The sequence below is a fragment of the Taurulus bubalis genome (genome assembly GCF_910589615.1).
Source record: "Taurulus bubalis genome assembly, chromosome: 2".
In the NCBI taxonomy this organism is placed as follows: Eukaryota; Metazoa; Chordata; class Actinopteri; order Perciformes; family Cottidae; genus Taurulus; species Taurulus bubalis.
This window is the reverse complement of record NC_136590.1, coordinates 36,330,118-36,348,996: the sequence shown is the minus strand read 5'-3', so window position 1 is coordinate 36,348,996 and position 18,879 is coordinate 36,330,118. Positions and strand designations below refer to the sequence as shown.

The following is an 18,879-nucleotide window of genomic DNA, read 5'->3' as shown; positions in this document are numbered from 1 at the left end:
AACCAGATTAAACAGAAGAGGCCCTATTGTTTATACGCTGTCAGCATTTTTCAGTTTCCTGTCGGATGTTAAACAGAGAATACTCCGACAAACAAAGCTGTGCTACTTAACAGCTATTCTGGTGAAGGTTTTTGAAGGGTTAGGGACAGAGCTCGGCAACGCACTTTGCATGCTCAGCAACAGGAAGTAAAACTGTCTGTATCTCGGATCTGTTAAAGGTTGTGATGATGTTCAGTTCTATACGGCTGAACCGATTTAACATCGACACATGTACTGTATATACAGCGCACCTGGAGAATAACATTAAGAATCCTCAGCATCTTGCTGACACTGTTTAGCCTTGATGACAATGCAATTACATTTAAATCAGAAGGTTGAGATTAAATTATTTTTTTCTCAACTGTGATTAATCTCAATTAATTTGACGTCTTAAAGACGTTAAAATGTCTTCAAAGGCAGATAGATATTATTGTCTAATGAGCTGGGTTAAGCTACAGACAATTTTGATATTTTTCGTGTACCGTCCAACAACTACAAAGATTTAGAACATGAAGCAGTTTGTAAAGAGATGAGTGTTTTTTAATCCTTCTTCTCTAAGCTGCTGGGTTTCATTTCAACTGTGGGATTGATTTACACCTGGAACATTACTGCAAATACCCAGCTGGTATGACTGAAACCCTGCAGGTAGAGAACCACGATTCCTACGTGAGTGTATGTTCCGTGAACACCATACATTCACAATATATTAACATTTCTAAAGACAGCATTTCAATCATGCAAATCAATAGACCAAATAATACTAATAACTTTATTTTTCCTTTTCATTGTTTTTTTTTGTTGAAAAGTAAATAGTGTAGAGTGAGCAAATGGTAGCTAAATTCTTACATTTACATCTTGTTTGGTTTTCTCCAAACACCAATTCAACCAATTAACTTGTAGTTTTTATCAGTGATCTTTCTCCCCTGTCTATGTTGGTGAGAAAATAAAAATATTTAAAAGTAGTTGTTTATCTCACACAAACCAAAACCAGAAACACCTCCCACCATCATTCTTAAAAGCAACTACACACAAATATCTCAAAGTCACTGTCGACAAAACATCTGCATCAAGTCAGCCATAATCAGATTTCTTATTTTTTCCCAATACTTCGTTTTTCTGAGACAATTTATTTTTTTCAATATTTAAATACCAAAATAATCATCCTTTAGAGGAAGCATACGCCATTCCACACATTCATATCAACTTAAACTTGATTTCAATGCAACATGGGTCATTTCAGCACTTTTGTCCTTTTAATTTGCTTTTAAAAATCATATATTTATCAGTTTGCTTCTTTGAACCATCAGTGGTACTCACTGAGCCTTAGAGATTCTTCAGACCAGCAATACCCATCTATTATTATTATTATTGTTATCATCATCATAATCATCATCTGTTCTTTCAGATCAGTTGTTACTCAATGACTTTTCCTCGCACAGCGGATGAAAGACCAGATGTTGTGATGGTCTCTTAGGAAATCCTTCATCTGCCACGAAAAAACCCTCAGTAAGTGCAACCAAAGACAAAGAAATGAGGTCACTAAGCAGGGTAAGCATACATTACATTTTCTGGTAGGCACAAAGTCAGAGGAATAAGCCTTCAGATAACACCAGTATGACCAGTTTGAACACCCATTCAAAAAGAAGCGTTTCACTCATTAAGGCGTACCTAATGGTGTTTTAAGACCTTATTATATTCAAGAGCTAGAGCTGAAATAGCTCAACATCAGAATGATAACAAGAACCATCGTCACATTTAGCAGATAGTATTTTGTCATGTCATGGTTGATGGTTTTCTACAAAAAAAACTTAAAATGTATAACCAAGCCCACCTTTCCTTTCTGCCCTATTTCACATTTTTCCCTCAAGACTTCCGTCCAGTTAAAACAGCTACAAGAAAATCCACATTTGCATGATTAATAAGTTACATTTTTATACATACACACAAACAGAGGGGGGCTTGGAAGTTGCTTGGCACATTCTCATGCTTGACCAACCTCCTACAATCTAAATAACTATACAAGACACAGTAAAACAGGTCTTCTCACACCTCCCTGTTCAGTCACGAGGCTTCAGCATGTACAGGAGATGAACCAGGACGCCTGCATGGTCATGATTAACACTTCTCTGCATGGTCATGATTAACAATTCTCTGCATGGTCATGAATAACACTTCTCTGCATAATCATCCTGCAAAAAGGAGGGCATACACAACCCAATGCACTAAGTAACATGGAACGGTTCAGCTGTACATACAGTATCTTCACATACTGATAAAGTTTAGATTCATAATTTAATCTGTATATATTGTATCTTAATATGCTGGTACCAGGTATTCACAGTGACTCTAAAATAAAATTACAAGAGGAAGTTTGTACAAGAAACAAGAGTCGGAGTGACTGACGAACGTTTGGCATCCCTTTTTGTCAGAGTATAGAGTTCATAGTGGGAGATTAGTTTGTGGTCAGTTCTGTTTGATTTCAGTGGGATTCAGGAGAGCTGCCTGCGCTTTTTCGTTGGCACTGAGGAGAAGCAGTCCGACTCCTCTGAACACACGTTACTGTTATTGGCGCCAACAGCAGTGGACACAGAAAGGTGAGGTAAAGGTGGTGTCGGGGGGGGATGAGATCTTATCCAGCTTCTTGTGTTGCGCGAGACATAACCTGGGCTAAATAAGGTACACTATGTGCCCTGTCCAGTGCTGATTTTACAAAAAGAAAAGTGCAAGAACAACACAGAAACACATACAAACACACATCAGGGTGGAATGGTAAGATTTCACCAAGTGTCCTTCCCGCTACACCACTCATAAGCCATACTAAACAATTACCCAAAATAGTCACTGTAGACATCCGCCAAACACAAAACATATTTAAATACAATATCTTGTATTTTACTATTAGTTCAAGGTGTTTTATTCTGACACCTAAAGCTATTTTGCCAGCTGAAAGAAAAAGCTGCCTTTTGGCATTTTGTGGTTCAGGCCAGTAGGAGATCTTCTACAGTATGGCTGCTACAATAGTGAGGCTAGAAGAAAACAGCTACAGGCAATCATGGAAGGAAGCTGAAGCAGTTCTGTTCCTGGCATTGTCCGCGTTTTCAGGAGGCGTAAAACCCTTTTCAGTATCCCTTTTATACTGTTTTAAACTAACTTCCAGGAGGAACAACCATGCGCAGCTCCTTTTTTTTAAATGACATTTCCAGGTTACATCCCTTTTATGTATGGGGTTTTAAAAATCATGTCTCCCTAAAAACTCCAGTTTCTTAAATACAGTACTACTGAGAAGTGAAGCGGGGTTAGAGATTCATGTCCTTGCGTAACAGGCCTCGCTCCGAGGCCAGTCAGTTGGCATCATTACATCTTTTGAAGTACAAGGCTGCCTACAGGCTTGTCATTGTCATGTTCCCTTTTTTTCTTGTCGTGTTTTGTTTCAAGGCCTTCCATACCATCAGCGCCGGGCAGAACCACACTCATTGCAACTACACATCTGACAGAGAGGATAGCAATACTACTGTTCACATATATTATTGGTGATACAGTATATATACACACTTTTGGTCATTTCAGATAAGACACCACCAAACATGCTATACAGTGTCTCTCTTAATTGCCACTTTTTATGCAAGTGCTATTTAGCCCAGCTTGTCAAGTATTTGAAGCAAGGTACAGTAAGAGATGCACACATACACACACGCACGCACACGTGCGGCACACATCCACGCACATACTGTATCATATACACCAAGAGAAGCACTCTCGCATCGCACACCAACGCAGCAGCCTGAGAGCTGCACATTGGTCAGTCTATGAAGGTCATGGGATGTTGGAAATGTCATTTTTTTCTTTTTGATGGGTTGATTTGCATACTCCCTCAATAAAAGGCATGTCCAGGATTTAGTATTGAGACTGCCGTTACACACAGATTGAACGGGATGCGTGTGTCTGCCTTTGCGAATATATACGAACAAAATCTGTCTACTGAGCGTACAAGCACGTTGTACGAGTTGCATCTTGCGGCTGATTTGTGTGTTTGTGCGTGCAGGGGTGAAGCTAACAGGGCTTGTTGACGTTGCACAGCAGCTCGGTGACTTTGATGAGGCGAGCCACTGTGCTCTGCGACTCCTCCTGCAGCCGCTGGTTGTTCTGCCGGAGGCTCTGCACCTCGGCCTGCAGCACCGCCTTGTCCTCCTTCTCCTGAAAGACATCGGCACACAACAAAACAAAAGCCGTCGCTCAGATCGCTGTGGCAGGAACGGGAGGGGAGCGACAGGTACAGCGGTGGCTTTAAGGAAACTAGTGGGCACACATAAACACAGAGCTTGAAATAAAACAACACAAACAGTGTAGAGAAGCACATCACGCTGCAGTGGGGAAAAAGAAACAATCCACTGAACTGATTGACAGAAAATCCTAGTTCAGACTCAAATTATAGTCTGAAGTCTCAGTGCTTTGAGGCATGCTGGTCAGACTGAGTAAGCAACTAATCACCTATAATTGGTGGAAAACAGCCGCAATTAATGATTATTTTCATGATTGAATGATCTGACAATTATTTTAAAAATAATTGTTTGACAAATAAAATATAAAACAAACAGTGAGAAATGCCCAGAGCCCAAGGTGACAGCTTTAAATTCTCTGTTTGTCTGACCAACAGTTCAAAACCAAAATATAGTCTATTTACTGTTTCTATAAAATAGATAAAAGCAGGCAACTTTCACATTTTAGAAGCTGGAACCAAGAATGTTTCATTTTTGCTTCAGATAAGACAGACAATGAATCAGTTATATTAATCAGTTTAATTATCTGTTAATATAATAATTATTAGTTATTTATTGTTTGAACACTACATGGTATTTTATCATTAGTCTTGAGAGTCCATAGACTAAATGGTATATTTATTTAATATGTTTACACACAGAGACACTGTGTGTCACTATTGACCAAAGATTCTCAATACAAGGTCCACTTGTCAGCTGCTGACTGACTCCATCCGTTGAGGAAGGCCATAAGATGTGGTTGAAAGCTCTGGAAACACAAGTGGACTTTGTGTTGAGAATTGTTTTTTGTCAAGCGGCTGTTTCTGAGGTCGAGATTAATAAGAAGAAGTTCATCACATTCAGTATACGTTGACATCTAAATATATGCATTAGCAGAAACGTACAAGAAAATATTGATAACAGGAGTTGTCTGACATACATTTTTACATTTTTGTAAGTATGGTATCGGGGGATTTACAAATCTGAAATGTTGCTGTACAACATTAGGAGTACATAAATGCTTTTTGAGTGTTTCTGTATTTAATGCATCCACAGTGAGCCAGCTGGGATTGAAATGGAAAGTAAATAAACGCCTGCATCAGAAGATACAAATAATCTCGCACCAGGGACAGAAGCTGAACAATTTCAATACTTTTTCCTACCTGCTGACTCTCCCATGGAGCTCACTGAAAATGTTATAACAGAGAAAAACGTTCATGAAAGTCAAAGCACCTTTTGCAGGTCATCCTGCAGCCTCTTCAGCATGGACTCCAGCTGCGACACCTTCTCTTCTAGGTGGCCTGGAGAGTCACTGCAACAGAGAGAGGCAGCGACACTTTCTCAAAATCAATTACATTATTTGTTATCAGAGAAAGTCAAAATTAATTGTTTTCCCAAATGACAGATGTACACAATACATGTCTTCACTGTTGTATTTTATAGAAAGGTCTTTCTTGTATTCCTTTTGTAAGAAAAAGTTCTCTCTCATTCAGCAAGTGAACATTTCACTTTGCGTGATTGGTCCTGACTTTCACTGCGGCAGCCACCGAGCTCGAGACGTCGTCCCTGCTGCCTTTGAACCTGAAATACTCAGAGATCATTTGGCAGTAATTGCTAGGTTGACAAGCAGACCCGGTTTCAGTGAGAGAAGTCACCCCATGATGCGTTTCGTCTGATGGCAGTTATATATAACAAATGCATCTGGTGATGTGAACAGTAGAAATATTCCACATGGTGTGATAATTGTTACAATTTGCAAGTTGAGGTTCACTATATATGATATGGATTATTCTTTGTGAGTGTCTTTTAAAACAAATGTACCTGCTCGTTGGAGCCAAATTAAAGGTGAAATAGTCAATACTGACCTCCACAGTATGTGGGGACGTTTGTAAAGACGTCCTTTGAAGAAAAGCTTCACATTGGTGTTTTTTATTTTTTATTGACACATTTTCTGTTTTGCTTTAGGCCAACAGTTTTGGACTTTGTATGTTCAAACACAGCATGGAGGACTAAAATAAGGTGGAAAAAATAAAATGGATCAGAGTGGGAGTTTTACAGAAAGATGACAATGACAGTGAGTCAGACAAGCTGTGTGTGTGCATCTGTGTCTGCATGCGCATAACTGCATCACTGAGTCAGCAAGAGAGCTCTCTTTATGGGGGAGCGAAACCATCGCAGTGACTCAAACAGTTGGATGTTGCCGTTAAAGTGTAAATAATTGAGAGAGAATAAAGAAGTCGAGCCGGTGAAAAGGGATGTGTGCAATGATCCTGACAAAAAAAGAAAACCAAGAGAGTAACTACAGAGACATTGAATTGTCTGCTTCACCCTGTGTGTACTGTATAGCAACCCACCTCTCCTTGAAGTCTCTCAGCTTGCCGTCTGTCTGGTCAGCTTGGGAGGGGTCTCCGGCTTTATGGTCTGTGGTAATGAACATTATCCACATTATTAGAATTAACAATAAGCATATAAACCATGATGAAACGGCATCCAAAGACAGGGGATGTTCACTTTCTCTCGGAATAGAACATACTGTCTTTCATACACTTATCTTCATAGAGTGCAGATCCATTGCACTCATATGTTGTTGTTTTTTTTTTGGCCAAAGGTATGTGGAAACATGGACACAACACCCATAAGTGATTAGTGAACATCTCACTCCAAAACCAACACGCAGGGAAGACTTTCTACTAGATTTTGGAACCAGGTGAATAAAACCAGGATGAACTGAAAGGCCTTCGTCTTTTCAGTTCATCCCAAACGTGTTGGGTGGGGTTGAGGTGCCAGCCAGTCGAGCACTTCCACACGAAACTCAGAAAACAAATTTCCATATGGACCTCACAGGTGCATCGTCAGGTTGAAACACGTAAGGACCGTTTCCCAGTCTTTAGCCACACAGCCGGAAGCACAAACTGTTGTCTAAAACATCCCTGCATGCTGTATCATTACGCTTTCACTTATCTGGAACAAAGGGCCCCAAACCATTAGTAAACGGCCCCAGACCAAACCTATAGTGTGTTTGGTCATGTAATTATTTGCCAGTGCATCAGAGGGCATTACAGTTACATTTATACAAACATTTAGAGTCTAACTTGAATGTTGAGATTTAAAACATAGAGAAACTTTTCCTCTTGGTATTTGAGATGGTGCTAACGGCTAGGACAGCTTGTTTTTGTGTTTTACATTTACAGTAAGTGAGGTGTGCATAAGTCACCTATTAGTTTCTCACCTTCTCGTGACAAAGCCTCCAGGATGCTGCGGCAGGCCGTGGCCAAGTCAGCGATGGACTGCCACTCCTCTTCAGTGGACTCTGTCGTCTCTGAGAGAACTGAGAGAAAGATTTAAGATTTAACTTGCTTTTGTACAGGCAGAAGAACAGCAGACTTTTGAGCTCTACAGTAACAAAGAGCCACCATTGGGGGGCACTGCTGTGTTAATGCTGCAGGGGCAGAGGGAGGAAATGGTATGATGTATTGTACTGTATCTAGTGTGCCTGCAGGTTTCACTGAATTATGTTCCTGACTTTGTAAGATATTTTGACATCAGTTAAGATTCAATTCAAGGCGGCATTCAAGATAATTTCATACAAGATAATGACCTAAATTGAATTTGAATGACAACATTTGGGTAAATTAATTTAATAAAAAAAATGTTGACAAAAAAAAAGACATTTAAAATGCTAAAATAGTTAATTTTGTACGGTCTATTAAGTCCTTGAATTGTATCTTTCTGTTTAAAAGTTGTCATTCACTTGAACAGACTCCCTGTGAAAGAACGTGATGTGAAACAATCAGAGTCTTCAGAGACCGCCCCCGCAAAAATCAGAAGAATCAGATGAGAGGATGAGCAAGTGTGCTCTTATGGCAGATAAATGATGAGTCTCATAGTCTCAGCGGAGGCAGAGCAGATGGCGTAAGAGGGGCTCCTTGATTTAGGGCTGCCTAAAACTCCACCCCTCCCACTACCCATCTGTCCCCCTTTTATCCCAGCCATGGCAGGGGGTGGCAGCGGAGCAGGGGTGATATTAGATTAGCGGGATAGGGGGCAGCATGGATGAAAGAGGAGGGACAAAGGGGATGCAGTGGGGAGCAGCGGGAGGATAATGAAGAGAGGGGTTTAGGGCAGAAAAAAAAAAATCAGGAAAAAAGGACTTTGAGGCTTAAATCGGGCAGAGATGATTTGCAAACATGTGTAATTGTTCCATTTTGGCATCATTTGAGCATTCATGTCAGCTGTTGTGTCTGAGAATGGAGCTTTGTTTTAAGTCCATGATCAGGGTCATAATATCTCTTTGTGCTCTTTGTCTCGTAATTAATTTACACACATAACATGTTTTATTTAACATGCTGTCATTTTAATATTTAAGTTATTATAAATATAGAAATATATTATGAATATAATATTACTACACATACATATACACTCACCTAAAGGATTATTAGGAACACCATACTAATACTGTGTTTGACCCCCTTTTGCCTTCAGAACTGCCTTAATTCTACGTGGCATTGATTCAACAAGGTGCTGAAAGCATTCTTTAGAAATGTTGGCCCATATTGATAGGATAGCATCTTGCAGTTGATGGAGATTTGTGGGATGCACATCCAGGGCACGAAGCTCCCGTTCCACCACATCCCAAAGATGCTCTATTGGGTTGAGATCTGGTGACTGTGGGGGCCATTTTAGTACAGTGAACTCATTGTCATGTTCAAGAAACTAATTAGAAATGATTCAAGCTTTGTCACATGGTGCATTATCCTGCTGGAAGTAGCCATCAGAGCATGGGTACATGGTGGCCATAAAGGGATGGACATGGTCAGAAACAATGCTCAGGTAGGCCGTGGCATTTAAACGATGCCCAATTGGCACTAAGGGGCCTAAAGTGTGCCAAGAAAACATCCCCCACACCATGGGGTCTTCTGCTGTTCTAGCTCATCCGCTTCAAGGTTGTGCGTGTCGTGGCTTCACAAATGCTTTGCTGCATACCTCGGTTGTAACGAGTGGTTATTTCAGTCAAAGTTGCTCTTCTATCAGCTTGAATCAGTCGGCCCATTCTCCTCTGACCTCTAGCATCAACAAGGCATTTTCGACCACAGGACTGCCGCATACTGGATGTTTTTCCCTTTTCACACCATTCTTTGTAAACCCTAGAAATGGTTGTGTGTGAAAATCCCAGTAACTGAGCAGATTGTGAAATACTCAGACCGGCCCGTCTGGCACCAACAACCATGCCACGCTCAAAATTGCTTAAATCACCTTTCTTTCCCATTCTGACATTCAGTTTGGAGTTCAGGAGATTGTCTTGACCAGGACCACACCCCTAAATGCATTGAAGCAACTGCCATGTGATTGGTTGATTAGATAATTGCATTAATGAGAAATTGAACAGGTGTTCCTAATAATCCTTTAGGTGAGTGTATACACTGTGTACATAAAATCAGCAGCAATAGGGAAGTACTTACTCTTGGTGATGGAGTTGTGAAGACTTAGGGCTCGTGAATTTCTTTCAGCTCGGTCTAAACATGACAACCGGGAAGACGAGTCACTCACTGAAGCTTTGTCATCACCCAACTCAGCGGCCATGAACTGAAGACATAAGAGATAGAGATAGAGGGGAAACAACATTGTCAGAGAGCGCATGGGCACTGCTGGCCAGAGAAACCACTCAGACGTCCTCTCGTCTCAGTCTGTCACCTGCTCGTCCTCCAGGGGAACCTTGGGTTTGACAGTCAGGATCAGATCAGGTGTGGCGTCCCTCAGCTGGCCTACGTTGTCATAGATGTGGCATTCCCCCTTCAGCCCCACGTTGTCGTACACGTGCCTGTTCAGACCGAGAGGGAGAAATGTGATGGTGGGGGGAAACACAAAGCCAATCTGTTGTTGATGCCTTGTGACATTTTTTTTTATCCGATCAAGAGGTCAAAAAAACAGAAACTAGAGCACTTCGACAAGCAATCTCCAGGACAGCTTAGATTTAGGCCTGATTGATGTTTGCTATCCTGCACTCACAAAATCATCTCTCAAAAATATCATCTCTGATGCGGTTTCGGTCAAATGATTCAGTTCTGCGTTGCGTGAAAATGAAACGCAGTCAAACTCATTTTGGTGAGCAGCAGAGTTTAATATTATCCTCATGAATATTTTTTTCATGCACAATTTCAAGCTGTTATAGCTTTTTGGAGATCTCAGGGTGAAACCCACAGTGTGCTTAAAATAATGTATCTGGCAGACACACACGTCTTTCTGCTTGTACATAGGTGTTTTTCTCTCTCCTTGGAGCTTAATACTTGGCAAACATTTGTGTGACTGTCAGAGAAGGATACAGTGCGGACCATGGTAAAAGTGATTGTTTAATGGAAACGTGGGAAAAGTGGGCTTTTTTGATGTTATTTACATGACTTCTCAACTTAACTTGATTTCTTAAAATCAAAAATCTATTGTCATTTTAATGTTTTCCAACTGAAGAGCTGAAGCTCTACCGCACAACCGTGAAAAAAGAACATCGATGTGAATTTTCTAATGTGAAACATAATTTAAACCCTTTTCATTACGTTACCACGGTTCAGCGAAGCAGTGACACATTGCGTGGTGTCCTTTCACCGTACCCTTTGCAGGAAATGTGATGCACTATGACTCTGAGATTACATTGTGATGAGTCAGCTTCAGTTTGAGGATATTTTCCGCCATGCTGGATGATTTAAGATCCTTTTCACCTGACGGTCTCCCAGTTTACTAGAAATATCTCTCAAAGTAGCATTTCTTGTTATTTATATCTCTATATAATCTCTCCAGAACGCTCATACTCAGGGTTTGAGAGGTTGAATGAACAGCGACATGATCTTTAGTAACACTCACCCATCACACGCATCCCTGTAGGTCGGCTGTCTCTCCAAAGAGCAGCTGCGTGTGAGCTGCGAGCCGCTGCCCTCCTGGCTCTGAATGGCTGGTTGGTCCTGCAGAGAAGTTGCCCGTAACAAAGGTAAGCTGTGCGGCGCGAGGAGCGAGCCATGACTCGTCTCACTTTGCCCTTCATCACACGACTGTCCTTCGCCCTCTTTGGCCTCCACCTGCACCTCGGTCATGTCCGCTTCATTGACCCCACTCGCCTTCAGCTTTTCCTCATCTGCTTCTGCTTCCTTCACCTCTTCCTCCTCCTCCTCATCCTCCTGCTGCTGCTGCTGCTGCTGCTCCTCCTCCTCCTCCTGCTGTTGCTGCTGCTGCTCCTGCTGCTGCTGCTGCTCCTCGTCGTTGTCGTCGTCGTCCTCCTCTTCCTCTTCTTCCCTGTCATCCAGTACCCAGGCCTCTCCAGACTGATCCTCGCCGGGTTTACACTCCGCATCATTGATGGCTTTCTGGTACAGCTCGGAGAAACTTCTGCAGAGCATAAAACCACAACATACTGAGTTAGAAGACACGCACACAATTCACACTTTTCCGGCCAGCCTCTCATCCCACTGCTGAGTCATGAAAGTAATCTAGAAGCCAATAACAAAGATGACATGGACAAGAGCGCCATATTTGCCTATTATATCCCTTTGGGAACACAGAGCCCTACTTCCTCTCAAGAAATATGACATCTTTTGTGGCAATTTCAGAACAACCATTTCAGCAATTAAATATAAATAAACCAGTGGGATTAACTCTCAAATTAAGAGCTGCAAAGGTGTCCACTTTAATATTGGTTTTATTTGTTTGAACAATTCTGTCCACAGCTGTTTCTGCCCTATGTCCGACCTCAGCTGCATGTAAAGTGTGCTGTTAACAGTGGGACGCCCTTTGCCAGTGTGATTAAAGATAATTAAAGGGATTGATTGGCTGTTAGCTGGCTGGTGTGACACTGATGGCAGGTTGTCATCAACAGCAGAGTGAGCCATGACCCCATAGTGGCCCCTCTCTTGTTTTCCTGAACTGACTTGTCCCACTGACCCCCTCCTCCTAATTTGCTGTCAAACCTTTTTCTCACTGCCTCCCTGGGACTACTATCCACTTTCTGGAGCACGCTTTACACCCATGAGCCCCTTCTCCAGTCTCTCCCTGTGTCTTGACCCATAAGTGCCCTTGTTTTGCCCTGTGTTTGCCCTTGTGTGCCCTTAGTCTTCACGTTCTCTTTCTCCCTCTCCTCATATCTGCAGCTTCACCCACCTGCGTGGCTTGCCGTTCTCGTCAGGTGGGATGACCGTGATGTGGATCTTGTGCGCGGTGCGGAGCAGCCTGGTCCTCTCCTCGGGGCTCAGGTGAACCAGCGAGTGGCCGCACAGCCGCACCACGCGAGCCCACAGCTGCAGGCCTCCGCTCTCAGCGTAACAGAACCGCTGCAGCTCCGTGACAAAGCCCTCCTCGTTCATCAGGAAGCCGGGCTGTCCGACGCCGTCGCGCAAAGGGGTGACCTCAAGAGCCTCGCAGCCCCGCGTCACCAGCTGCAGATGAGCGGAAGAAGACGAATGAATCAGAAAGACACAAGTCACCCACTGCAAAATATAAAATCCAAACACAGTCACCCACCTCTAGCCTCTGCACCACCTCTCGTATATCCTCTGCCTGGCTCTCCATCACACTGATTGACACAGACTCCCCGCGCTCGTAGAAGATATCCAAGCAGGGCCCCCCCTCCTTAGTCTCTGTCACTGCCTTCCAGCCGATGACATCTCGACAGGAGCAGTTGAACACCACCCTGCGCGTGCACCTCTCAATGAGCACCACCGACTCAGCAGACACCCCGAGCAGACAGGGGAGCCGGAGTTCTCCAGAGTCCCCATCATCTCCACCGTTGACCATCACAGCCCACACCAGCGCCCCCGCACTGTGCAGCTCGGCCCCTTTGGCGCCCTTCAGCTTGTCTTTGCGCTTGCCACCAAGAGAGAGCAAGGGGAACTTGGTGGAGGAATCGATCGGTGTGGTGGTCACATAGTTCTCAGCCAGGTCCTTCAGGTATTCCTGCCGCGTGCGGGTGGCCATGGAGCGGAACTTCTCAGATTTTTCGGCGGCGTTTTCAGCATTCACGGCCTTCGCCAGGAGAAAGTCTCTGAAGGCAGCAGAGCTGGGGAATCGAGCGCCCTTAGGGAAGAGTGGACCAAATAATGGCATGTCTTTAGAGCGTGTTACAGCCACCCTGAGAGGGAGAGAGAAAAACAGGAATGCTAGAGTAAGAGAGTGCAGAAGAAGCATTTGTCTCTATGTCTTGTTTTTCAGAGCTTGAATGTGGACTAGTGCTCTCCAGAATAACACACATTGACACTGAACCTGCTTCCGTGGAGCACAGATTTGTGTTTCCTCCTGAGATGCCCCATAACGACTAAGATTTATGAGACACATGTGTAATAGTGCACATAGAAACACCCATCTTTACATGGTCAGTAAAATTGTCTGTGATCTATTTTGTTTTGAGCCCAGAACTTATTTTTGTTCTGTACTTCCTATGACACATACAGCCCAGTGGCTGATCATGAGTTTATTGTCTCAAGAGACTTCAGCCTGTAAAAGGAGGTAACTTCTTTTTGAGGGGTGAAAAGAGATGTATTTATTTACAACATAGTGCAAGAGGTATGCTCAGACCTGTAATAGGTGTTGTCGGTGCAGGGCTCATGGACCTGAATGATGATGAAGACATGTTGAAAATGGGAGCGGATGGCCTTTGGCGTGAAGGGCAGGGCGCCTGGCTCCTGGAACACGATCGTTACAATGTCGTTACCGATGTGTCGCTTCCTCAGCAACTGGAGAGGCAAAACAGAGAGATTTATTAGAGACGCAGGCACGAGTCATTTTAGTCAACTAAGAACAAATCACTACTCAGTTTGCCATGTTTTATATATTATTATTACTATTATTATTATTGTTATTATTAATATCATTATTATGTTTTACTTATCAACCCATTTAAATGTTTCTGTTTTCAATGTTTTATATACATACAATTGTATATACATACATACACTTGCATGTCCTTTTATTTTTTGATGCACTGGTGATGCTGTATTATTATTATAAGTGTACACGTTTGTTGATTATATGTATTTTCTTTGATTTTCAGACCCCAGGGGGAGTAGTTTCAAAGGCAAACACTAATGTGCATCCAAATAAACAAAATGATAAAAACTGCTGTTAATTGACTAAAGGCTAAGCAAAATAAATAATACAATAAGGAATTTGAAATGTTCTCTGAAATAAGCTTGTGTACCTATGATGTTGTTGTTAGCACAACTCAATACTCATTTTACACACTTTGTAACTTCAAGTTTAATTAAATATGCTTTTTGATGACAAAAATATTCTGACAAAATTAAAATAAAAACTAGAACTGAAGCTCAATAAAAAAAAAAAAAATGCTTAATCAATATGTTAATACATCACCAACTGTTGCAGCCAAAAAGCAGACAGCATCTAAGGGCTTTGTCATGACCATGTTTTGTTTTATATAAACTCTTAATCTACCTCGATGTCCAGTCTCTTTGTAAGTGACAGGAAACAGCTTAAACCATAAACTTCATATAAAGAGCTGACAGTCTGCTGAACAGGAAGCCTGCCTGAGAGGCAACTGTCAATATTTCCATGGTGGGAGTGGACACTTGGGGGCAGGATTGTTATGTCATGCTTGTTGCGGAGTACATAAGCTTTTTCTAAAGCGTTTACAAAAGCATGAAGTCTGAACAGAGACGGGTAATGAAGGCTGTACCAAGACTGATGCCATTGTATTTTACAAATAGCGGTGAAAACGTGGTTTGGAAAAATAGTTTGGCAACACAAAAGGCAGGAGGAGGAAATCATATAAAATCTCTGCTGAAATATATATGGGATATACCTGTTGCGTGTTGTTGGCTGTGTAAGGCAGCATCGTAGACACGTGAAACATAATCTCATAGTCCTGGTAGCGCGTGTAGAGCGAGTGTGTCCCAGTTGAGTCCGCTACACAAGCAAAAGACACAGAAACACACATCACACGAGGAGAAAGACAGATAGGGATTCAGAATGAAAGACTAGACTCAAATTGTCACAGTCGGGGTGAAATCTGTCTCATTCGCTGTTCTCTGCCGCTCACTGAGGGGAAAACAGCTCTGAGATAATCAGCAGTGACTATGCTGTTTTGCAGGGATTACTCAGATTTCATGCGGCTAGATAGGAGTTATCTTCGGCTTTCAGTGGTGCACTGATGCCCTTCGGATAATGGTCCTGCGACAAGGTGAGATACAGCCAGTAGATGCCGGCGTGATGCGCATTTTTCCAGCTCACTCTTGTTGTCCAGCTGGGCTCTGTACTTCTCCCAGCCCTTCAGCCGTACACGCTCCCCGAGCAGATCCAGGAACTCTTCGAACGCCGGGCCCGAGCTCTCGTTGTTGTACATGTCTTCCTCTGAGCTTTGCCCGGCCCGGCAGTACATCACCCCAACCTTTCGCTGGAAATTCAGCTAGATTAGAAGACAGAGAAGCACAGTGTTTATATGTCTGCAGTTTCTGCAAAATAAAGTTTCAATTAATTTGATGGGGCTCAAATGTTTAAGCGATCAGCAGAAAATTATCTAAGATCTTTTTGGTTACAGTTTCTCGACCGAGATTTGCTTTTCCATCATTTGGGATATTAGAAAAGAAAACCAGACAAAAGAAAAGGGCAGTTTCTCTTACTAAAATGGCACAGTGTAAAACAATGCAGGCTGAAGAAGTAAAGCCCTTTATCGAGACCTTTTTATATATAGTGCACAACCTGTTTGACATCAAAAAGTAGCACCAAGCAAAATACTCCTACATGATGAGTGAACAGTCACCATGGTGGCAGAGGAAGATGAGAGAAGAATGAACAGATATAATAAGTGCACGTTCACATCTAAAAGACCCTGATTGATCACTGTAGACTTCAGGACGTCAACATTATAACAAAACATGTTTGCGTTTGACTTTTGAAAAAGAGCTCTTTGCTGCTATTGGTCACTACCCCATGGCCTGAAAAGCTTTCTCTCCGGCAGTCTTTGGTGTCAGCAGAAGTTGCCTTACTCACCCCCTGTTCGTCCAGCTTCAGCAGGGTGTCCCTGACCTTGGGGGAGTTTGAAGCCAAGCGAAGGCAGTGCAGGTTCAGTTCAGGCATGATGAACTCCAGCAGCCTCTTGGGAGACAAGCCTCGAGGGGTCGTGTGACGAGCGGCAGAAGGCACGGACTCCTCCAAGATGGAACCTCGCAGTGTCTTCATCTGGGGAGACGAGTCACAGTCATCACATCCAGGCAAACCAATTTCACATGCACTGAAATTGAGGAGAGCTTTGAGGATTGAAGAGCGCCGGTTTACCTCAGTGGTGCGAAAGATGATTCTGTAATTGTACTGAGCTCCGCTGGATCCGTCTTTCTCCTCTCGACGGAAACTGATGGCCACTGGGCCGAGGCGGTCGTCCATGCCGAAGAAATTCTGGTGTTCTGCGATGACAATACAGTCAAATTCAACTGTGACAGCATTGGGGTGAAAATATGACACTCAAAGAGAATTGTATGACAATTATAATGATGTAGAGTGGGACTGAATCTTGTATTTTATTAAAAAAAATTGCCAGAACCTCCCAAGAGTGAATATATTATTTTTGTATTATTCTTTTTTATTTCATACCCTCCACCTTAACACGACCCAACCCCATCCTCTTTAATTATTTTTAGACAGTCCATAAATGATAAGATGAGAAGTTTCATTACACGTACCTTTCATGTAGAAATATTTGCGGTAGTAATGGGCTCCCAGATCTGCATGCTCTATAAAGTAGTTGCTCTTGCCCTGCTGTTGAACGTGACTCTCTCGGGGCTCCTCCAGGACCGACACCGCATCGTTGGGGTTTCGCAGGCTTGACCAGAGTCCCCGCCTCCCCTGAGATCGGCCGAGGCCCACCTGCTCTTCTCCCCCCGTCTCGTTGCGGAAGTGGGGGCAGCTCAGGAGGAGCTCGTTATCGTTGCCATCCCCTTCGTCCAGCAGCAGCGACTGCTCGGGGTCATCTGCATTCACCCCGTTGCCTCCCCCGCCCTGTGCAGGGGAGGACGGGGTGGCTTGGGAGAGGGGGCGCAGTTGGGAGGCGGCTGAAGCCCCTGAGGTGATATTCTTTTTCCGCCCGATGCTGTCTCTGTTTGTGGCCGCCTCGGTGAGGTCGAACAGGATGCTCTGGACATCGTAGTGGGCAAAGTTCCTCACCCAGGCTCCGCCCCCAATGTTGTCATATGGACCTGGTTGAGGGATCTGAGAGGGTTTGGTCTTCTTACTGAGACCTTCAGGCTTCGGCGGCTTGGCAGGTTTTGGGGAGTCCCCTGTGGAAACAGACAGACCCCGAAAGAATCCATCAGGCTCTGGAGGGTTTCCCTGCAGGCCCAAAAGCAGGAAAGGGTCTTTGAAGCGTAGGGCATTTGGACTCAGGGGCCCCTGGTCGTCTGCATTTAGCTCCTGTGCCCGAGTCTGTCTCTCCAGGGAAGACAGGCTGCCGTATTCCCTGTGTATTAGCATACCCCCATCACCCTGAGCCCCCGCACCCACCTTCTCACCAACCACCCGAGCGGCTTTCCCCCCTGCCTTCCCGGAGGAGTCCAAGTCTCCTAAGGTTACATCGCTGTTACTCCTCTGCATGATGTGGCCGCGTCCCACCGACCTCAGCGTCAGGCCCACGCGGCTCGGAGTGAGGCTGTCATCCTCGGCTCCATCAGCCTCCCTCCTTGGCGGCCACTCCACTAGACCTGCTTCCCGGTTGGGGTCAAAGTTGACGGTGGCAATAGGCGGCCGCATGTTCTGACGGCGAAACTTGCGGATGAAGAGGTCATCTGACTGCATGGTGCCTGAAAAAACGACTCCAGTCCAACAATCGTATCTCCACTTTGGTCCAGAGCTGTCTGCTTTCCCAGTAAAACGCCTGTCCTGGTCTCTATGGTGCTGGTGTGAGACGGGAGCACTGCGCGCGGAGATGAAAAAGCAACAAATATAGTCCTCATTCACAGCACTTGGTAGGATGGTTGAATCTTCTCAACCTGTGAGGTGCCACACTTTATCTCAAGTCAACGAGTTCTGAAGTGTAAATGAAGAAGATTGAGGAGAATATTCAGCTGTGTCTGGTTGCAGGGGTCCATCCAGGTGTGCAGATGTGTGTTTTGATGGTGCTCCAGTTGGGTTCCATAAGAATAAGGATGAGAGGATCCTCACTGGAGCCCGAGTCCTCTTTGTAGCAGAGGCTCTATCAACCTTTCCAACATGGCATCCATTCGTCTGCACTGATCAGTGCCTGCTGCTTCCCTTTTGGTCAGATCCACTGGCCACCTGCAGACAAAAAAAGAGAAAGAAATGTATTTTTTAATCTCATCATTTACCCACACTGGTAATATCTTAATCGACAGATTTATGTTCAGCCCATAGCAGCTTGTCAGTGAGTACACAAACGTTTTGTTGAGAAGAAAGGCTTTGATTAACAAGTATTGAATTTCTACAATAAAGCAGCAAGCAGGTCTGACGTCTTTTATTGTTGAGTAATGCCTTGTTCCTCTGTTCTCTTTCATTATTATTCTTTCCTTTAGACACTTTCCGTTCCAAAAGTTCCCTAAATAGTTCCATAGCAGACTTAATGCGCACCACATCCAGCCTGCACGCG

The 18,879-nt window shown here is 43.7% G+C and overlaps 1 protein-coding gene across 1 annotated transcript; it reads right to left on the bottom strand.

Annotated features, from left to right (window-relative positions):
* Positions 1-4,089: 4,089 nt before the first annotated feature.
* On the bottom strand, positions 4,090-18,071 carry sipa1 (signal-induced proliferation-associated 1; the record flags this gene model as incomplete). The annotated part of the gene is made up of 16 exons (XM_079237884.1): positions 4,090-4,233; positions 5,529-5,607; positions 6,650-6,716; positions 7,525-7,623; positions 9,758-9,881; positions 9,990-10,116; positions 11,151-11,500; positions 11,558-11,669; positions 12,438-12,712; positions 12,798-13,404; positions 13,848-14,005; positions 15,091-15,194; positions 15,519-15,693; positions 16,278-16,466; positions 16,563-16,687; positions 16,964-18,071. 16 exons carry the CDS (start codon positions 18,069-18,071, stop codon positions 4,090-4,092), a joined length of 3,843 nt encoding a protein of 1,280 aa, XP_079094010.1.
* Positions 18,072-18,879: the final 808 nt, after the last annotated feature.